General features: G+C 45.6%; 1 protein-coding gene across 6 annotated transcripts in view; it reads left to right on the top strand.

The window, feature by feature from the left end:
- Positions 1-92: 92 nt before the first annotated feature.
- The window catches only part of LOC126527429 (probable phytanoyl-CoA dioxygenase), an 83,410-nt gene continuing 60,172 nt past the window's right edge, over positions 93-23,330 (top strand). For 2 of the 6 annotated variants that reach the window (XR_008611599.2, XM_050175267.3), the window contains exons 1-3: positions 103-579; positions 2,485-2,589; positions 12,096-12,190. Coding sequence is in view for 5 of the 6 variants with exons in the window: in XM_050175267.3 (XP_050031224.1) it covers positions 2,529-2,589; positions 12,096-12,190 (156 nt within the window). In the remaining variant the exon portion in view is untranslated. Of the gene's footprint in view, positions 580-2,484; positions 2,590-8,003; positions 8,188-12,095; positions 12,191-23,330 lie in introns of those variants that run through there. The other 4 variants (XM_055068422.2, XM_055068423.2, XM_055068424.1 and 1 more) reach the window with 4 other exon arrangements.

The following is a 23,330-nucleotide window of genomic DNA, read 5'->3' as shown; positions in this document are numbered from 1 at the left end:
CGTCGTTATCTTATTCTGTCGCGTTAGCAAACTTTAACGAGGCTTTGCCTTAGGCATAAGTGCACTGTATGGTCTATATTTTTTTCTTTCAGACGCACAGATAAGCGCACAAAAAGCTGTGTTGTTCTTTTTTTTTTCGCTATGTCGTGTTCACGACCTCTACGACCGCACAAACTTTGGAAAGAGTAGCAAGAATCATCAGCCTGCGTAGCTGCATTGTAGTTCATTATTAGCGAGCAGACGTGTAACGTTATTGAGTGTAACACTCTATTGATTAAACACGGCCGTCTTTAAAGGCTCTACTTGCGAGTTCCGCGAGACTGGTAGGCATCATCATCAGCTGTATCGTCTGCTTTCCGTGCTTCCCTCCCGATTAGCCTTCCCTACCCTAATTCCAGCTGCTGCGCATGCTGCGTACTTTATTTCCTCGATGCTGTCAGTCCCTTTACCGCTGCTGGCTAGAACGTTCAGGGCCTGCTCACTGTTAATCGCATCTTTGAGCGTGTGTGTGCCGACGAGTTTCACATCGTGCGGTCGAGTCGTCGTCTGTCAAGGCGCCACTGATACTTTGTAACGTCGGTAAGATTTCTTGTTTGTTTCGTTCACCTTCATATATTGCCTTTAACGGTACGAACTGGAGGTATACATTGAACGAGGAAAACGAAAAGTAAATGAAAAAGGAAATTATTAGCGTCTACCTGTGGCGCTATTTTGTGAACTTAAACTGCGCTAGGGACGAGACACCAAGGTAGAAGACATGACAAATGCAACCCTTCGTAATCAGGGTCGGTGGGTCACTGACACGCACTCTGTACTGCGTCGCCAGTTCCCCTCGGAAGGAGGAAACGATGGTTTACCTTTGCATATTCGCGATAGAGCAGAACCGTCGAAGGAGCGCGGAGGTTGACAGTATAGTGCAGAAACCGATGTGGTCAACGCGTACATAATTCTCGGCCATGGGCGTTCTCCATCAAAAAGCTGTCCCTGCATTATTCGCGTCCTTCTGCCGCCAGCAAATTAACTAGAGTTGACCCTTCGCGAATATTTCTGTTAAAACACGCGTCTAAAGGTTGGCGGACATGTAGCTGGAAAGCGACGGTGTGCCGCATACGCCCAGTGTTGCGGTGGCTTCTTTCAAACAAAAATGTACTGCGTGCAGTTGGCGAGTGCGCGTATCTTCGAAACTGCAGCGTGTGCGCAAATTTTGGAATTTCTTGTGCTTTGACGCGCTAAATAAAGGAAGCAGCGGTCCTCATATCTGCGCTTCAACGCTTAAATCTTTGCCTGCACCACATAATGGAGGCTTGAAAGACAGAGCTAGAGCGCCATGCGGACACTCAAATTCCCCGTTATTGGCGAGTTTCCAGAAACGTGCCCGCTTTAAGTATTTGCTACGTGCGTGGTCGTTATTGAGCTTGTTTCCTTGAACGAAAAGAAAGCGGATGACGTCTGTCGGTGAGGACCGGGTTTGAGCATGCAATTAAGGGGCTCTGCGCTTCCTTTTGCAAGGGGGCATTGTTTGCCATGGTGGACAGAGGCACACATCTTGCTTCAACTGTGCTCCAAGAATGGCGTCTGCTGCCATTGTTATCTTTTTTCCTCAAGCGTCACGCATGTTGCAACGCGCGTTTCACTGCTCCAGCGATATTGTTGCATGGCGCCAGCTATGGCCACAAATTTAGTTTACTACAGCACTTGTCGTTGGGTGTGATATGGCTTCAGAATTAAAGTGGTGAAAGATTTATCAGACGAAGGCAAGCAGCCAGACATCTGGGAGAACAGGAACTAACAGAAAGATCCCGAATTGCCCTATTTTGATGCTGCCAGCTTACTAACTTTGCTCTTGGCTACTCCGCCATAAGTTTGCCCAATATACTACATAACGAACACCATTTTTTTGGCCTGTTAATTTGCTCTTGGTTCGTCTCCAGAACATGTATACATTTTCTTCTTGTCGGCAAACAATTGAGCATAGCAATACGAAAAGATGCTGAGCACGAGGTCGCGGGATCGAATCCCGGCCTCGGCGGCCGCATTTCGATTGGGGCGAAATGCGAAAACACCCGTGGTGCTTAGATTTAGGTGCACGTTAAAGAACCCCAGGTGGTCGAAATTTCCGGAGTCCTCCACTACGGCATGCCTCATAATCAGAAAGTGGTTTTGGCACGTTAAACCCCATAACTTTTTTTCCTCCACTACGGCGTGCCTCATAATCAGAAGCTGGTTATAGCACGTAAAACCGCATAATTTTTTTTTTTAATACGAAAAGAATTGCACAGTTTTGTCAAAATTGGACAAGTGCGGCTACGACTACCACCAGTCTGAAGTTTACTCCGCCGTATGTCTCCATGGCGCCCACAGGGCTGAATGCATGTGCATGTGCTAAATTCTGTGCACGATTTCTGCCTATAAATTAATTCACATGTGTGTGCACGATCTGACCTTTCATGCTTCCTTAACCAGCAACCTTCTTTACATGTACAGACTGCAGTTTATTGTGAGCCGTCCTTCGTTACCTTGGTTCTGCCATGTGGTTCGCCCTGGCGCGACCCATTGCTCCGAGTCGATCAGCGGTCACATTTAAGCTTGGTACGTCGCCATTCCATTACAGTACAGGCTTTTGTAATACGACTGCAGGTGTACGTGTTCTGTCTCTCTCATTATTTCTTTCTTTTGAGGGGAGGGGGACATAATAGCGGTCACATAAAGACGTTTAGTCTGCCCTGAAAATGTCATTCAAAATGTTCTTTGTACATTCACTCTAAAAAAGTTTACACCGTTGGGGTTGTATTTTCTCCCCAAAGGATAATCGTAATCTGTCTTGCCCGCATTTCCTTTCTTTAACGCTTCGAGCCTGGTACTTCCTAGTCACGAACGGCTTGCGCGTTAATTATCTTGACACAGCATTCTCGACAGGAAAGTAGTGAGCGCAAAGTTTTCAAGCGAGGGAACGCAAGCAAGGCAGATGATGATTATTGTTTGGGGATAAGATAAGCCCCAAAGGGTGTAAACTTATAAAACTCATTCATAAACAAAAACCTTTCTTGGCAAATTCCTTCTTTGTAATCCATGAGACTGAAACAAATGATTGATTGATTGATGCCTCTGTACAACTAAATAAGGCTTGAAAGTGGGCTACTTGGTGAACGCCTATCATATTCTTGCACTTCCAGTGAAAGAACAGTACACAAACCCATTCTGCCTTGTTTTTGTTTTTTTGCATTCATCCATGTCATGTTCCGTGGTTAGCTCAAGAACAATGCACAATTACACCAGCTTGTTCCTTGAAGCAGGGAACAAGAAAGGGAGGGGGGGAGTACAGTTAAATTTCAATATAACGAAGTCTAAAATCGTCAATTTGCTTCGTTATATCGAAATTTTGTTCTATTGAAATTCGACCTTTTACGCAAATAAGTACAGTCGCCGATCGACTTTTTCTTGCACGGAAAGGGGCCGCAGAATTTGAATGAGAAAATTTATTTTGATAAATTTGGGACTCTGCGACGAATGACACGGTTTCATGCCACGTACGTCGACGATATCTTCTCGGTGGTACGCCTTAAGCGAAGCCAGTCACTCTTTGGCGTGCTCTCCGCCTCCGCGGCTGATGTTGCCCGCACTGGGACGATGCTATCAGAAAAAATGCCGGCAGCGAATGCTTCATCTGCCTCTTGCAATGGATCACTGAAACTCGAGATTACGCTACCTCCACTATATGCGCGGTGAGACCAGCGGTGTGAATCTTCGCATGGCTGCCATTGGCTGTTTTCGAGCAGACGCTCTTTCGACGCTAGCGCCAAGGTCCTTTTCAGCTACGACCCTAATCGCAGGGCGACGCAGAAGCAAAATGGCGGCACGCACGATTGTTTACGTTGTCATGGCAACAGGAACAGCAGCCGCGCGGCACCTCCTCTCTGAAACTTTTTTCTTTTCTTTGTTTTTATTATGCCGACCAGCTCCGCTCCCTTTCCCCCATGCCGCGCGCGCAGCTTCTATTTTTTTGTTTTTACATGTACGCGGCGCATTTATATATATATATATATATATATATATATATCGCGTGCGTGTTACGGCGCACCACGCGCCAGCTCTCAAGCAATGCGCGCGCTACGCTGCGCATTGGCATTGCTTGCGAGCTGACGCGTGGTGCGCCGTGAGCTATGCAATGGCACGCACGCAGTCTTGCCCATACTTTCACCAGCATGTGCCGGGACATAAAAAAATTCCACTTCCAACACAACAGATCTTTGCTCTCGCTTTATTGGCTTCGTTTCCGAAAACAGATTTTTCTTCTAACGAGGTGTGATACACGCTCAAAAAATGAGCAAAAGTGAAATAAGGTACATGACATATACAAGAGTACTAAACACAAAAGTTCACAGACGGTGAAATAACAAAAAGGCACTAGAAAACGTGAAGGCCGTTTCATGTACACACACATATAAAAAAAAAACAAGATTTTTATACGCCCTCAAGAACGAAATGTAGAAGATATTGCACAAAACTGGACGACATGTACGTCATGTACGACAATACATAGTCATGACAACTGTAGAAAGGGAAAACTCATTGGTAATGGCAAAAACAATGACACGCAAAATAGCTAAAAATAGAATAAAATGCTAACATTGTTTAATTGACAGCCTACCAAGAACAAAGAGCTTACTTATAAACCTGCACGAAAGTATATGAAATGCGTGACATGTTCATTACTACTGAACAAATTGAAAAAGTCATGGCAGAACAAAAATAATGTTGTACTAAAAACTGAAATACACACTATCACATTATTTTACGCTTGGCCAACACTTGAGTAACAGTTGCAAGGGGAACAGAAGGTATCCGGCTTTTGCAGCGGCACATAGAAAACATTCGCAGAAAGGCCTATTCCTCAATCAAAGACCAGGTAAAATAAGCCAACAACACGACTTTTCTTTCATCCCGAATGCAATGCTTAGCAATAAAATTACGTCACTTAAGGCACTAAGTCGTACCTACTGGGCACTCCTTTGTATAATAAACACGAACTGCAGAAATGTGCATGTAGGACACTTGCAATGCTCATGCTTTCCAGAAGAAAAAAAGAAAGCGTATCATGCCTACACATGAAGGTTGTTCGCGCGGTTTTCCCATCGGCGATTACTGAGATAATACACAAACACGAACAGTAATTTTTCAGCTTTTAGTACGTTTGTAGAACGGGACACACAGTAAAAGCACTGATGGCGGTATGGAAAGCTGGGCAAGTTATTGAAGTTGCAGAATGAGACTTGGTACAGAAAAACACAAGTCATAGACCAGGTGACAATGAGGAGGAACATCTATTTGTCAGCTTTCTCTACCAGCAAGAGGGAAGTGTAGCACAATCATGGCGCAACTCCATGAGTCCGGAGGCTCATGGAGCACACACATGGACAGGCCTGTGTTCGCGTACATGCGCCTTCTGATGTCCTTGGGTCTGCGCGCTCACCTGTTGTCTTTAGGCACCCGGAACAACCTTGCAGGGCTTGTTTTTGAGGTATTTGTGCAACACTGCACAATGCACGAGCGGTACGTACAAGTCGTGAAACGGGTGAAACATCTCAGAACACAAGCACACAGCTACCGACGACCACGAAACTGACGAAACTACCCATGCCGGTCAACGCACAGCAGCGCACGCTTCCCGATAACAGCAGATAACGAAACGTGAAACGTCATGCAGCGGGCTAGTTGGCGCCGGGCCGGCGGGGCCGCACGGCGCGCGCACGGAGACAGTCGAAGGTGACGGAGTTGCGAGGAGAGTGTCGCTACTTTGCGAAGTTTAAGGGGCTTTACTGCCACCTAAAACCCCTTAAACTTCGTAAAGTAGCGACACACTCCTCCTCCGCCTTCACTCCTCCTCGTTTCTCCTCTTTCACGCTCCCTCCTCAACCCTGGCGCAGCCTACACTGCTAGAGCATAGCAATGGCCCCAACATGCGCTCCTCGCCACTCCGTAGACTCTTCTCAAGCAAAAATGGCGCTGATGCACGGCGCGAGGGCCCACCTGATGCTATTAGGCCAATAGCGACGCGGCGTCAGCCTTGGCCAGAGTGTGCGAGGAGGAGGCGGCATTCTTCAAAGCGTGGCACTACTTTACGAAGTTTAAAGGGACACTAAAAAGCGAAACAATAAATCAGTTTAGACTAATGAAGCATTGTTTGAGAACCCTCCAGGCAGTCATTTAAAAAAAATAGCTTGATTATTAGATGAGAAAATGCAGGTCCAAGTATCAGTATTTGAATTTCGCGCCGAAACCCCAGCGCCGGTACGTCAGCGTGACGCCAGGGATTCCAAAGTACGTTTTCGCATTTGGGTCGCGTTGTATGAATAAAGGTTTTCGAAACTTGCCATGTTTAATGTTTGGTTCCTTTAGAACATAATGTAGTCCATCTGTACCGCTATATATAATTAGTAGGCCCTAGAAGATGCCATCAAAATCCAAGACGTCACAGCCCCCAGGTGCGGGAACTTAAGTAGGGGTCGCCACCCGTATTTCGTTCTTGCGCTTTTTCTGGCTTACCAAACGTCTTTTCATTGTAAGAGTGGTGTTTTTAGTGTTGTAGAACGGTAATTTACTGATGCAGAAGAAATCATTTTTCACTTTAGTGTCCCTTTAAGGGGCTTTATTGCCACCGAAACAGGGGAGTTTCCCCGCGCTGGTGAGACAGCTTACACAGTGCCACGTCGTCTCAGCAATCCCACTTTTTGCACACGATGCGCATCAGCCGCGCTAACTGACCCCCGCTCCGCCCCCTCGCGCACGCTTGATCCAGTTACTGCGAGCTCGCTCCCCTCCCCCTCTTTCCCTTTGATCGAGCTGAAAAGCGGCATTCTCACTCTCGCCCACTTTCACTTGCACCTAAAGCACACAGTGCGCAGGTCGCGAAAGGATCTTCTCACTTGGACTTCATAGGGAACACGATGTGGCTCCACTTAGGCGGTCGCTATGAGAGGCAAGTTTGCAGGCAGCTGCTTGTAATTCAATGATTTGACCATATCTGTGCCTGCGGAAGTTTCCATTTATTGTCTCGATCGGCATTCCTTTGAGGCGGCAGTGAAATTACATTATATTGAAATCGCCTACAAACACACTTGGTTATATTGAGGTTCTAAATAGATGGTGTTCTATGTACAACAGGTTATGAAAAGCTAAATACTTTGGTATGTCTAGGTTTAACTATTTCCTTGCAAAATTTAAAGAATGTACAGTGTACCACTTTGGGGACACAGTTGAAAAGCTTGCTTGGCATCTGCAAGCAACATTGAAAAGCAGCCCTGGTGCGTAAATACATGGCTGAAGAATAGCAGATGGGGAGTGACAGAAAGTTAGATATATATAGGAACTTATGGCCACTTAGCGCAAATCGACAAAAAGAAGGGGAGGAAGGAACAAAGTGACAAAGATGACCTTGTCCCTTCCTCCCCTTATTTTTGTCGATTTGCATAAGTGGCCATAGTTCCTATGGTCCGTAGTACAGTATGAACCGACTAGCCCAGCAACAAGTATTACTTAGAGGTTGTTAATAAGCGCTGTTGAGGTAAAATTACGCAGGGACATTTTACTAGTATTTCACGCAGCATGTATCACATGGTGATGGCTTGGAGCATGGTCGGCATCCAAATTTTATTATTTATTTGCAGTCAAACCTTGTTTGTTATACCTTTTGTTATATATCCAACATTCTTTATAAGCTTGTGTTCATTACTTGCTGATGTTGGTGACAAACAATTTAGGTCTACTTAATTGTTATATCCAGTAGATTATTGTATTCACATTCATTATATCATGGTTGAACAGTATTTACAAGAAAAAAGAAAAAGCTCTATGCATTATTGGGATGGTGGCTCTACGATGGTTATGTTTATATATATTTTTTTCCCTTTCATTATTCAGTGTATAGGGGAAGGGGATTTTCTTCCATTGTTAAAGGGGTACTGTCATGACCTTTCTGACTTGTCTTTCTTTTTTTTTGCTCGCAGAATTGAAGTCCAAACCCTCTAAGCATAGAAAAATATACCAGCAAGAGTTAGAGCAACCTGAATGATTTACTGTAATGCATATTTTGTATTATGAACCAGGAAGTGGATGTGTCGTGATCACAAGCGCTTGCTTCATTCCTGCAAATTGATGCAGCTGCCACATGCGATTGCAACAAGAAAAAATGTGTGCAGCACCCTCATTTATTTCTTTATGTGCAATGTCATCATACCTAGTTTGATTGCTACACAATGGCGGTAAATTTGGCTCTGTTGAGAGTTCTTTATTGTGCGTAATAATAAGGTTACAAATGGGGATTATACATACATACAGAGGGAGGTCCCATAGTCAACAGACTGTACAGGGGACCTCCCATTACAAATGAGTAGGATATGTAAATTCAAAGCAGCTATATGCAACACACAAGACACCATATTAAGTTAGTCACTAGCTAACGCTGTAAAATATTTAATGACACAAAGCACTTATTAATATAATGATAACGATCAAATTGTTATATTGAGTGCAATGATTTATGAAGGTTTGATTTGAATGTGTAAAAATGAGTTCCAAAGTAGTGTGGCTGAAAAATTTGTAGTAAATTTACCATAATTAGTTCTAGGTTTTGGTAGTAAATAGCTGTTGGTAGAAGCAACATGGGTAGTCGTGGAATATGGATACTGGCTGTTAGTAATTATAGGGAATGGGAGCTTTTCATTAACAGATTTATAAACAAGTATTCCAAGTGAGTATTTATTTTGTTTCTGTAACGATAAAATGCCATTAGATCTGAGCAATGGAGATGCTTCCGATGTGTAGCTGCTATGTGTAATGATGCGAAATGCTTGATTTTGGGTATGCTGTAGTGGAGGTAAATGTGTGGGATATGCATTTTCCCATGATAATATGCAATAATTAATATGCGTCTGAATAAAAGCGTAGTACAGGGAGATGAGTATCGTCACATTTAAAAAATTGCAAACTTTAACTAATATTCTAATTCCATATGCTGCCTGCTTTGTTAAGGATAAAACATGCTCATCAAATTTTAGGTGTTTATCTAATATGACGCCAAGAAACAGTACACTATCAGTAGGATAAAGTGCACTGGAAGCAAAGGTTAGCAATGGATATACTGAGATAAGCTTCTGTTTAGCTGAGAAGATGACGAAGTTAGATTTTGCAGTATTAATGTGTAGTCTGTTTAGTCGGCACCAGGTTACAATATTAGCCGCATCGTGATTAAGCTTACACATTAATGAATCGAAACATTTGTCTGAGGAGAAGATCGTAGTGTCGTCAGCGTAAAGGATACAGTCAGAGGACTTTAGGTACTGTGGTAGGTTATTAACATATATTAAAAACAAGAGAGGTGACATTGTGATAATGTCACTGATGCCAGGTTCAGAACTTTTATTGATTGATTGGTTATATGGAGTTTCACCGGGCTTATTACCCCAGAGCAACACTGGGGCTATTCAAGATGTCGCAGTGGAGGGCTCTGGAGTAAATCTTACTACCTGGGGTTTGTTAAAGTGCATATAAATTTAAGCATATTTGCATTTTACCTTTATCAAAATGTGGCCACCACAATTGGGAGTCGAACCTGCAACCTTGTGCTCAGCAGCGGAATGCCATAGCCACTGTGGTGGGTAGACCCAGCATTTTGAGACCAACTCTAGTAACAATTAAAAATATCTTATAGGTGTTTCCCATCTTTTATAGTTCAGGTGTGTTCATATTATGTAGAAGAAGCATGTGGTATAGTTTCTGTACAACATTGCAAAGGGGTCATTTCTAGGATTGGGCAAATATTCCAAGTTTAATATACTGTAACGAAGAAGAGTAGGGTTCTACGAAAAGGGTTCTACTCAAATTGAGGACGATGCAACGAGCTATGGAAAGAAGAATGATAGGTGTAATGTTAAGGGATAAGATAAGAGCAGATTGGGTGAGGGAACAAACGCGAGTTAATGACATCTTAGTTGAAATCAAGAAAAAGAAATGGGCATGGGCAGGACATGTAATGAGGAGGGAAGATAACCGATGGTCATTAAGGGTTACGGACTGGATTCCAAGGGAAGGCAAGCGTAGCAGGGGGCAGCAGAAAGTTATGTGGGCGGATGAGATTAAGAAGTTTGCAAGGACGACATGGCCACGATTAGTACATGACCGGGGTTGTTGAAGTATGGGAGAGGCCTTTGCCCTGCAGTGGGCGTAACCAGGCTGATGATGGTGATTTGAAGAGGAACTATGCAATATTTTTAATATTTAAATAGTGCCAAATACTTCGCAACAACTGAATGTTTATGCATGATTAATGTTCCATCTGCTAAACAAAGTATAAAAAATTATCAAAATTTAAACAACAACAAATGTTTTTGAAGCAATGCAGAAACGAAATGAGTAATGCAAACCATGTCTAGTCTTTACAGTGGAAGCCTACATGACAGCCTGTGACTTATGCTCGTATTCTGTCATTTAGTGTTTTTGGCAGTCTAGTCATGTATAAGTTTTGTTTTTTACACTACAACCAGTGATGTAATAGCTCCCTTTACACATGTTTACGGCACACAAGTCCTTCAACAATATGTTTTTCTTGTTCCTCAACCTCTTATCTTTTTTTCAGCAACCATATATCTGGTGTAAAGATACTCATCTGTAGGCATTCATTCTCTTGTTTGCAACCAGTCTCCAAAAGTGGTTGAGAAGATATTCATGCAGTTTTTTTAATGACAAATTAGTGATCTAGTGCTTAAAATTGTTCCTTTGCACCTGGATATAGTTAGCTGTCTTTTTCTTGCTAGTCAGTACAGGCATCTTAGTTATACCTATGTCTGGGTTTGACTATTCAGTCTTCAATACTTACTATTCGTGTTCAATTTGTATTAGAAAATTTTTCTATTCGCCTACCTCAAGTCAGTAGTTTCTTAACATTGTATCATTGTCACATTCTCTTCGTACCTATGAAGACAACATGAATAGTGTGCGTGTGTGTGTGTGTGTGTGTGTGTGTATGTGTGTGTGTGTATATATATATATATATATATATATATATATATATATATATATATATATATATATATATATATATAATGTTACTTCGAACAAGAGGCCTGCATGCTGAACTGTCTTCAGAGCAAAAGCCTCCACCAGGCTTTCCAGCCTTCTCCTTTTGCTTCAATTTCTGTACATGGTACAGAAATAAATCAATAATGAAAGAAAGAGGTCACTAATTTCGTTCTGGTTATTGAATAAAAATGTGGCATTGTTTATTTTCATGTGTTGTATCATAATGACATTGTAATGTTTTGTAGCTCTTTTGCATGAAGTACAGAATGACCAACTGCTTAAGGTGTCATTTTGTGTCAACAACTGCAAACATTAAGTGATCATAAATGATCATAACTGCCTTATGATCATTAAGTGATCATAAGGCAGTTTTTACTTTTTAGCTCTCCAGTAATTGTCAGTTGAAGAACCTTGGCAATTGAAGAAAGTACATTCTATATCAATGTTAACTCAAAATGACAAAGCAAAAGCTTCTGAAAATTTATTTCAGGGTAACTGATTGTGTATTGCAAATTTCTTTCAAGGAACTTTCATTCTCCATCTAAAAAATCATTTGTGTTAGATTCAGAGAGCAGGCTTTCAGAAAGTTATTCACTTGAAAGCTTTGGCATTAGGAATGACCTGCTTGTAACAGTTCAGTATGCACATGCTGCTTGATTATAGGCATGCAGCAGTGTGTGAAATCTCATGTGTAATTATGTAAATTATATAACAAAAGCATTTTATGGGCTCATGTGTGTTCATATGCAGACATGTGACTGTAGGAGAATATTACAAGGACCTTTTCTAATTTTTATGTGACAGATCATTGTATTCCTGACAGAGGTGATATTACAAGAATGAATGCGTGTGTGTGTGTGTGTGTGTGTGTGTGTGTGTGTGTGTGTGTGTGTGTGTGTGTGTGTGTGTGTGTTGCAGTGATAAAGCTACATGGCTTGTCTCATTTTCAGTGCTCACACAGTCTGATTGAGAATATTAATGAAGGAATAACTTTTCCATGTCCTTTTTTTACTTCCTGCTAGGTGTCATGGCCCAGGAACGCCTGAAAACCATTGTTGGCCACCTCAAAGGTGGTGGCATTAATAATGTCATTAGCATGTTTGAGGACAAGAACATTGTAAGTCTCCTTTGCCATTTTTCTCTGTAAATATTTGCACTTTGTATTGAGGCAACAAAAGAGCTGGTTTGTTAGACTGAAATGTACCTCGACGTAATAGTCCAATTTTCTCTTAATTACTACTCTCCACCTTGCGGGTTTCTGCAGAACTATTACGTTAAACTCTTGCCTTTGCTTTGAGTTGTTGACAAATTCAACTTCGCCCTGCTATGCGCAAGCTGCCTGATATTTAGCTCAGATGGTAGAGCGGCTGCCCCGGAAAGGCGGTAGTCCCAAGTTTGAGTCCTGGAAGAGGATGAACTTTTCTTCAATTGCGAAGCTTTGCTTTCAACCCGTCGTCGTCGTCATCATCATCATCATCATCATCATCATCATCAACAACAGCCTATTTTATGTCCACAGGACAAAGGCCTCTCCCTGCGATCTTCAATTACCCCTGTCCTGCGCCAACCGATTCCAACTAGTGCCCCCAAATTTCCTAGTTTTGTTGCACCACCTAGTCTTCTGCAGTCCTCTACTGCGCTTCCCTTCTCTTGGTATCCATTCTGTCACCCTAATGGTCCAACAGTTATCGAATCTGCACATTACATGACCTGCCCAGCACAATTTTTTTCTCTTCATGTCAATTAGAATATTGTCTATACCCGTTTGCTCTCTGATCCAGCATGCTCTCTTTCTGTCTCTTAACGTTATGCCTAGCATTCTTCATTCCATCTCTCTTTGTGCGGTCCTTAACTTGTTCTCAAGCTTCTTTGTCAGTCTCCAAGTCTCTGCCCCATAGGTCAGCACCGGTAAAATGCACTGATTGTGTACCTTCCTTTTCAATGATAATGTTAAGCTTCCAGTGAGGAGCTCAGGATGTCTGCCGTATGTGATCCAACCCATTTTTATTCTTCTGTTAATTTTCTTCTCATGGTTAGGGTTCCCTGTGATTAATTGACCTAGGTAAACATACTCCTTCACAGACTCTAAAGGCTGACTGGCGATCCTGAACTCTTGTTCCCTTGCCCGGTTATTCATCATTATCTTTGTCTTCTGCATATTAATTTTCAGCCCCACTCTTACACTCTCCCTGTTAAGGTCCTCAATCATTTGTTGTAACTCGTCTGCAGTGTTGCTGAATAGAACAGTGTCATCAGCAAACCGAAGGTTGCTGAGGTATTCGCCGTCGATCCTTGCTCCTAAGCCTTCCCAGTTTAATAGCTTGAATACTTCTTCCAAGCATGCAGTGAATAGCATTGGAGAGATTGTGTCTCCTTGTTCTGACCCCTTTCTTTATAGGTATCCCTCTGCTTTTCTTGTGTAGAATTGAGGTGGCTGTGGAATCTCTGTAGATATTTTCCGAGGTATTTACGTAAGCGGTCTGTGCTCCTTGATTACGCAATGCCTCTATGACTGCTGGTATCTCTACTGAATCGAATGCCTTTTCGTAATCTATGAAAGCGATATAGAGAGGCTGATTGTACTGTGCGGATTTCTCGATTACCTCATGGAACCCGTATAAGTTTCCTTTGTAGCAATTGCTACGAACGGGTAGATGTCCGATTTTCCCTTAATTAATGAAATGTACCTTGTTGAAACAAATGATGACAGCACAGTGAATTACAGAATTGCACAGTTAGGCTGTCTGGCCAAGTGGTTAAAATGCACTGCATCTTGCAATAACATAGGCCTGTTGATGACCAGTACAAATGTTGAGAACTACCCTCCCACTGGCAGCAACACAGGAACTGCATGGGATGTCATATATGGGATGTGTCTTTTTTAAATCGTATAGAATCTTTAGAAATTGCCTGTGGCATATAACACAATTGTAGTCTTTGAGCTAGATTAATCGATGTGGCAGGTATTACTTGCATGAGAAATTGAAATGTGTAATTGCATAATTAAAGAAAAATGCTGACATGAGTACTTGTTTGTCGGGTGACCGCGTTTCATCATCTAACAAATGTTATCACTCAGCGCAGGACGCGCCTGCATGTATCTGAAGTTTCTGGAATGTTATCGATGGTTCTATCCGCTGTCGGTTGTCACTGAACCTTGTGTAATCTGATTGCATGTATGCGTGGCACGAATGGCATAGAACTTTCTGGAACACACGCGGGCACCAGCGATTACTCTGGAACTTAGCTTCGATGATTGATGTATAAAAGCCAACGCGCTTGATCCGCTGATTAGATTTCAACGATCGCTGACCATGTTCGCCGCTATTGCTGTGCTTTGAGTGTAACTTGCTTTTGTGGGCACAAGTTCACCCAATAAAAAGTTAGTCTCGTCATTCACAGTTTTACTGCTGTATTATTCACCGTCATGACTATGTGACAATACCAATTAACCTTTATATTAATTACAGCACCCTGTACCCCAAGTAGACAGGATAAGGGTCCTAGAATTACACCTCTAATGCAACCGAGCAAATCGGCATACCTTGCAAGCACTACAAACAACGGTAGATAATACTCCGCCTGATAGGGAGGATCTCTAACAAACACGGAGGGCTTCGAGAGAAGGAGCTAATTCAGCTAATCAAGGCTTTTGTCTTAAGCAAAATCACCTTCGCACTACCGTATCTCTCACTCTCTAGGCAGGAAAAGGATACTGTGAATTGCTTGATCCGCAAGATACACAAAGTCGCTCTTGGTGTTCCAATTAGAGCATCCACACAAAGGGTGATGGCCATGGCCACACTAAATATTTTTCAAGAATTAACCAAAGCCCATCTATCATCGCAATACCATAGACTCGCCACCACTGAAGCTGGGCGTGAGATCCTGAGGCAACTTCATCATGCTCCACCATTCAACAAGAGCAAGCGACATCAACTTCCTCCGAACATACACAGCCAATACCACATCCAGCCCCTACCCAGAAACATGCACCCCGAATTTCACGTCAAACGCCGCAAACTTCGAGCCATGGCGCTACAACGCAGCTATGGACAGGCTGAAGGAGTGTACTATGCAGACGCTGCAGCCTACACCGATAAACATTGTTAAGTTATAGCGATCGTAGACAACCAGGGCAACACTGTTTGTTCAGCATCAGTCAAGACGACTTCGGTGGGTGATGCAGAAGAGACCGCCATTGCACTCGCATCGGGGCTACCCGATTGCGACGTCATCATTAGTGACTCTAAGACTGCTATCCGGAACTTCAGTAACGGCTACATTTACAACCTCGCGCACTCTCTACTTGTAGCTCACCCACCAGAAAAAGACATTGCTTTCGTATGGACTCCAGCACATCAAGGACTCCAAGGCAACGAAATGGCTCATGCCGCTGCTCGAGGATTCACGGACCGAGTGGCCGCAAATATGGGCCTAACTCTAGAACCCAATGACTCCCAACAACACACCAATAAAGACACACTTGTCACATTCCATGAAATTCGCACACATTACAGACACGAACGCCTAATGTATCCACCTCTCTCTGTGCCTAGAACGTGCCAGAGAGAAATACTGTGGCGACAAATACGAACTCGCACTTTTCTTACCCCGCGCACCATGCACTTATTCTTTCCCGCCACATACCCGACACTCAAGTGTCGCTTTTGCCCTGTCCCGATAGCAGATCTCTCCCATATCATGTGGCAATGCCCCTTTTCAAAGTCTGCTCCCGCGTGTGACATAAAAGAAACTAAATAAATAGAGGGAAAAGCCCATTCCTACTAATGCAATAACAGGCGTAAGCCAATCTAAAATAAATGAAATGGGGTCAGAAAAAAGACCCAAAGCGCAGATTTTGAACATATAAAGAGCCAATTGGAAAAAGAAAGCGTGGGCACGGTAACCGCTAGTATCCCAAGACGTGGTCAGCGAGGGCACAAGGTCCTCGCGTAGAGCGTTTATTGTGTCCACATATGAAAAGAAAGTGAATAGTGAATATCGAGGTCCAGAGTGCCCATGTAAGTCTGGGAAGAAGATGATGATGATAGTGAAGGATATCCGTGCCCCTTGAATGGCTGCTTGAAACCCCAGTGGCCTGTGTGGTAAATACCTGAAAATAGTCTATACAGCACTCATTAAATGCGGCGTCAATGACCGCCCGGTCAACAGAGAATGCTAACCGGGCAGCCATGACTGTGAAGACATAGATTGCTTACGAAAGTGGCAGACCTGTGAGCCCCCATCGTACTCATTTACAGATATCCGAAATTAAAAGCAGAGGAAGAAACAGCAAGCAGTTATGTAATTCACTTGATGAGATATGATGCGTCGCACAGATGTCCGCTCCTCCCGACAAGGCGTCCCATCACCAAATGTTGAAAGGTGAAATCAGCGAAAATTGTCATAAGTTTTGCGTTGGTAAATGAGACCGAAAAGGGTATGAAAATAAAATTAACTGGAAGCTGTGATAAAATAAAGGAAAATAAGAAAATTGGGTAAAATAACATGTTATGAAAAAATAAACATGGGATTAAAAGCATGAGTGACGGGATTTGACCTCGCGACTGATGCCTGGCGCGCTCAGAGCTCCGTACCGTGCTAGCGTGCGCACAGTACCGGCAACAGCAGCTGCAGCACACTAGTAGTTGCACTATTAACGGTGGTGTAGCTGATTAAAAAAGCCGGCGGACGCAACCAGGCCACCGCAACCTCTCGGGCGTAGGCCCCTGCGCCTCAGATTAGTCTCAGATAACCAAATGGACACTTGCTCCATTGATGTCTGCCATTGGAGGGCTCATGAATAAATGCCGCCAATCTACTAAATGTGTGCGCGCTGGCGCCAAGACGTGACTACGGATGCAATGCCTCCGATAGCTCCGGGACCACATCTGCATCGGGGCGCGCGGCACCGAGCCGGCTCCAGCGAAATGACAACTAACTGGCACCATTAGCCAGGAAAAGAGGTCAGTCCTCAGGAGAAGTGGAAACGAATTGCGCAAACAGCAACAAGGCCAAGCACGAACCGGCAGCTGTGAAGGTGCGGTTGCTGTCAAATCCGAAAAGCCAAGCTGAGAACTCCGGGGTCCCAGTCGCTGGACGTGTTGAGCCAGCCACGGCTCTAGGACCGGACGTTCCAGCGTGTTTGGCTCTAGGACTGCCCAGCAGGCGTCACTTAAATTGCGTGCGTATGGGCATGGGGTCAGCCACGAACCCCCAGCCGACACGGCGTAATTTGCGCCTGAGCATGATGATCGATCATGATCATCCATTCTGTGAACGCCGGGTTCCAAGTCGCTGGATGTGAAGGGCCAGCCACGGCTCCCATCCCAGTCAATCCGCAGCGCTCGGCTGTCCTAGTCGTTGGACTGCCCACCGGTTCTCCAGTGGCACCCTGGGGCCAAGGATTGCGGCGGCCGTATCGCCATCCTAAAAATCGGTCACCAGGCGTCCACCCGGGGTGCGTCCCGCGGGCAGTCCGGCACCGCCGCACACACCAACCTTTCCATACGAATGAGGATAGCTCTAATCCGTTTCTTTTGCAACAAAACTGGGTAGTCTTCCATCCGAATGGCCCCGCCCGAGGTACGAACCAGTCGTCCCACCAGCTCCGCCATCAGAGAACAGTCGGTCAAGTAATGGTGAAATGTTTCTGCAGGCATACCGCACGGGCAGAGCTCGGTGCGCGCCAGACCAAATCTATATAAGTAGAATGGAAAGCGCCCGTGTCCCATGATGACATGGACTAATTGCCTTGGTGGCGGGAAGAACGCTGGAATCTGGGTGACACTGGGCACCCAGTGATACAGATCCGTATTTGAGTTTTCCGTCCGCCATTTGTGGCCCCATTCACGCTCCATCTGGGAATATAGTTGGTGCTTAATTGACCTGATGGAGGGTATTACTGTGCCAGGATATTACTGTGCCCGCGCACGTGGTACACATCAATGTGAAACCTCCCGGATAGCCGCCAAAGCGCTTTTTTAATCTGTACCACGCGCGCGTCTGTCGACGTCAAAGTGGCGACCGCCGACAAAAGCGAAAGGCAATCGGAATGCACGTTCGCCACAGCAGGAGATGTCGGTATCGAAAATAAGTATTGTAACGCTTCATTTAGCGCAATCGCTTCCGCGTAATACGCACTGCTCGCGTCTCGTATGCTAAATTTCCCGCTCTTGATAACATGGTGATGAGACTTCATCACTATATATGCCGCTCCTGCAGAAGACTGAGTGTAGGAACCATCGGTGAATATGTGCAGAGCAGGTTCCATTGATTTAGATAGTGCCGCGTTAGGTGTTAGCCTCCGAAAAGGATAGCGAAACTTATCAGACGGATGGTCATTCCAGGGATCGTATCTGTATTCGACGTTAGCAGGGTGATAGTAATTTGGCCCGAAACACATAGGCTGGCGTAACGTAATCAGACGGAATTCTGCCACTATGCAATCCGGCTCGAGTGTTATGGGCGCCGCCCGGGCGAGTATTTGTAACGCCGCCGTTCGCGTGGTGCGATACGCTCCAGTGAGTGTCAAGAGCGGCACCCGGTGTATCGATTCAACCTTCTCCTTAAGTTGACTATCCGTGCAATCGGACCACCACACCGGTGCAGCATAAGTCGTCACAGGAAGAATGACCTGACGGTAAATCTTCTGTATGGTACCAGTATTAATGGAATAATGTAATCTGAAATAAGCTAGAATTTTGTGAGTTGTTTGTTCCAACTTTTGCCTAATGTAATCTACGTGATGTTGAAAGCCTAATCTCGAGTAAAAAACTACTCCTAAAATTTTTAAACTGTCCTTTTTTCGGAGCCTGCCTTCCCCCATGCACACTTTAAGCCCTTGCCCGGCCACCGATGCAGTGCCGTGAGGGAACGCCACAAAAAAGGACTTACTTACGTTTATTTCTACTCGTACTTCTTTAGACCATTCCTGGACACGTTGCAGAATCTGCACCGCCTTTCTTTCAATATCTGCGCGGTTTTCACCCGGCACGACAATGACTGTGTCGTCTGCATACGCTTGTACAAACGCGCCCCCCGGTAATTCCAGCTCAAGGAGCCCCCGGACCACCACGCTCCACAGGAGCGGACTGATGGGGGACCTTTGTGGACTGCCCAACGTGGGCGTCACGGACACTTCACCCGATTTTGAACGGTAAACGATCAGTCGACCTGTTAAAAATGATCTGAGTAAGTTAAATATGTTGCGTGGGCAGGCATGTCGTTGCATGTACGATAACACCTGCGGGTGCCACACCAAGTCAAATGTGCATTTGAAGTCAATTGCGATCATTATTGCCGGCGTTTTTGTTCGCTTTAAAACTTGCACTCGACTGCGCAATTCGTACAGGGCCATGACGGCACTCCTTCCATGTGTAAAGCCGTATTGATTTGCGTGAATGAGGTTATGAGAATTTAGAAAGTAATATAAGCAGGGGTTTAATAATCTTTCGAGGATTTTGCTGAAGAGCGAATTCATTACTATGAGTCTATATGAGCCCGGATTATTGGGTGGACGCCCAGGTTTTGGAATGAAGACCACCCTTCCCTTCTTTCACGTTTCAGGAAAGTGCCCCAATTTCAATGCCGCATTAAAAATGAACGAAAAGAACCCCAAGTGACATTGGAAAAATATTTTCAACATTGGAAGGGTAATGCCATCAAGGCCCGGGGCCGCACCGGTCTTACCAAGGTTGAGGGCATACTCTATCTCAGCCAGGGAGAATGGTGCATCATCGCGTTTCGCAACGGCCGGGGCGCCCGCTACTGCGCGTAGCTCCCTATGCAGGGTTGTGTCCTGACAAGAATCATCTCTAGAGACCTGCATGCGAAGCAGTAAGGCTGCGGATTCAAGCCCGTCTTCGGTCATAGCTTCCTGCGGCGTTCATAGGGCCAACAACACGATCAGTCTAAGTTTTTCAAACGCCGACTTAAAACGCGACTCCGAACATGTTTTTTCGTGAGCTTTCCGTACAGAATTCTTTAAGCGCTTGCGTCTTGGCTTCTTCAATTAATCTCCTGTATGTCACTTGTGCTCTAACAAATACCATGTGTAATTCATTACGAAGTGCCGGGTCTCTAGTTTTTTTTATGTCGTCTGTGCATTGCGCAAACGCGGTTTCTTTCGATGGTTAATTGGGGCGACCACCACGCATTCGCCTTATGCGGCCCTCTTTACGCCACTTGCAGATTTTTATTGTAGTATCAGTCGTACAATTGGTAGAACTTCCTTATAATGTGATCGAGAGTCTCGCCAGTGTGCACCGCCGCACGTTGCACCACTCCAAACCAAGGTTCGTTTATGAGCCAGCGTGTTAATCGTGCATGGCCCGCAAAGGTTAGCTTTTTGCTGGGCAGCATTGGCGTTCCCTCGAATGAGAATTCTATATGGCGGTGTTCTGATAGTGTCTCCTCATCAGACACATTCCACATGTAACCCCTGTTGGCCATGGTAGCACTGGCCAATGTGACGTCAATCCAGCTTTCCGTATAGTGGTTTTCATAGGTTGCCTCTGACTCGGGATCGTTGAGTATATGCAAACCATATTCACACACCATCTGCATCACCGCTGCACCCCTGTTATCACAACCACCACGACCCCAGTTAACGTGTTTTGCGTTGAGATCGCCCGCAATGATAACATTGTCATCCCGAGTTCGTGCAATACAATCTGACACGATATCCAAGAATGGAGCGATATCTACGTGCAGAGGTGCATACACACCAATCAGTAAAAATGCTATAGAGGGCGTCGACAGTCTCACAGCAACATTGGTGCTGCTGGTGACTGGAAAACAATCAAAACCCGACCCATCCCCGAATATGACTACGCGAGGATGGCCGGGTGAGGCAAATCTGTGATAACGCTCCGGAATACCGGGGATCACGTTTGCCCTGATATAGGGATCACAAGCAACGGCGAATGCAATTCCCTTCGCCTGCATGACACGCACCAGCACCAACGTCGCCGCCTTCGCATGGTCCAAATTTGCCTGAATGAATTTTAAATTATTATTTGGAATCATTTAAAAAGTAGCCCCCCTTCGTCAATGAAATTTTTTCGAATAAGTTTATTTAATCTAATAACAACCGTCAATCGCCTCCACCCACGCACTGCGCCACTCTTCAAACCTCGTCCCTCTGCACACGACCGCATCTCCTGCGCGCGCCCTACGCTGGGACGAAACTCCTGTGCGGGGGGCCCGCAGCACCCCGACCCCGAGGGGGGCTTGCCGCGGGCCTCACCCCTATTAGTTTCCGTAATCAGTGCGTGCTTTAAGCCGGGCCACTCGCTCCGCGCGCGTCGGGCAGCGAACATCTCCCGTCGGCTGTCCCGCAGATTCTCGTCCGACCCCTCTACACGCCGCACAAGCCACCTCCGCATCGCCCATTCTCACATTACAATTCTGTGCCAGGTGGTTCCCGGCACACTTTGTACAGGTCGCCCTAGACGTGACATCTTTAACAGGGCAAAAGCGGCGCGTGTGGCCATACGATGTGCAAAACGTACATAAGGAGACGTAAGTCTTCCACTGCACGCGCTGCGGTTCACCCGACGCATAATCTGTCTTTTCGCATAATTTTCTGAAAATCAGCAGGTTGCACTTCAATTACATGGGTCATGTTGCCACCCCGCTCCTGAAATGATACGAGCACTTTGCTTTGGGAAATTTCCAGATCCAATCCCGGATTGCGTACATTAAGCGCTTCGATTAAGTTTGTTGGGGAAACATCAGGGTCTACTCCAGTAAATTTAATGTGAGGTTTCCGTTTTTCTGGAACTCTCATCGTCATTGCAGTGCGCATGACTGGGCTCGCATTCACCGCTCTCTGTAAGTGGTCTAGGGTTACTTTATCTTTCGCAATTACAGTGACACCTAAACATGTCTCACGAAGAGATAATTCGCCTAAGCCTGCACTACGGGGGTCCACATTCGCCTTGAGAAGTCTCAGTACGTCTTTTGCAGGAGAATTAGTAGGACTCACCGGTGTCAAGAAGGCAACGTGTCCCTGCATCCGTTGCCGTGTCGTCTCCGTACCGGCCGTCACCCCAGTGGCGTCCGGAATCTCCGAAGCCTGCCAGGGCCCCGGCGTCCTCGCCGACATCGGCGGGCAGTCTGCTCGAGCAGCCACCGCCGCGGCGTAGGACCGTCCGGGCCCCGATACACCCGCAACTGTCGCTTCTACCCGGAGGTCCGTTGCCTTCTGTCTGGCTTGGGCAAGCTGCCGTCGAAGTTCCTGCATTTCTCCCTCTCGCCACGCCGCCGCCGCTTGAAAATCTGCGCAATTCTTCACGATGGCATTTAATTCGGTGATGATTTGCGCTCGAACCAAATTTGTTATTTTTGTTTTGTCATCAAAGAGGATTTCTTCGACGCGCCTCTGTCGCGTTGCAATCTCGTCCAACTTTTCCATTAGCTTGGATTCTGTTTCCAAATTTACCTGATTTGTAGTCGAAGGACCGGCGGTTGCTGCCACCGTAGTGCGCTCCTCCCTTAATTCAATTCCTGCTGTCGCGCCCCTCTGTATAGTCGCACCCTGTCCGACCATGTTGATTATCTCGTCACCATCCTGTGAGAATACACTAGCTCCCGATCCTGGTGAGCTTCCGACGCTCGGCGGCCTGTTTTCTTGGGGCGACGCCCCGCGTGCCTGCCTCAGCCGTGACATGGGCTCATACCCGCCTAGGTACGGCCATATTGGCTTCCCCGCCTAGAGCTGGCAAATGCTGTCGTGAAATAAAGACAAATAAGCTCTTCTTGGTCCCTTCCCGCGCGTCGAATGGGTTCCCTGGATGTTCTAAATTAACCCACAACTACCCTTTAGGACGTAAAACGAAAAAAACTCACAATATCGCCGAAAGAACGGAGCCCGATGCAGCCAACCAGCCAAGCAGTTGCACGAGTGCTCGTGCAACTTTTGATGGCAATGCCCCATCAGAACTCTCCCCCCCCCCCCCCCCCCCCTGCACGCTCAAATCGTTAATTAGTAGTGAGGAGCTGTGGGAGATTGCCCTGCGCAGCTCCTATCCCACCCTACAGGTCCGAGTCCTGAGGTGGGCTGAGGAGGTAGCGGAGGTCTAACACGACTCGTAGACGGACTTCTAGCCACCTAATGTGGTGACGGTCGCCTGCTGGGACTGGAGTACTTAGACCTCCCTCCCCCCCCCCCCCTGGTCCCTCCCCTTTCTTTAAAGGGGAATAAAGTTCATTCATTCATTTATTAATTCATTCATTAAAGATGCCATGGG

This window comes from Dermacentor andersoni, chromosome 9 (assembly GCF_023375885.2).
Source record: "Dermacentor andersoni chromosome 9, qqDerAnde1_hic_scaffold, whole genome shotgun sequence".
NCBI classification, from domain to species: domain Eukaryota; kingdom Metazoa; phylum Arthropoda; class Arachnida; order Ixodida; family Ixodidae; genus Dermacentor; species Dermacentor andersoni.
The sequence above is the reverse complement of the archived record's forward strand: the minus strand, read 5'-3'. Positions and strand labels throughout refer to the sequence as shown.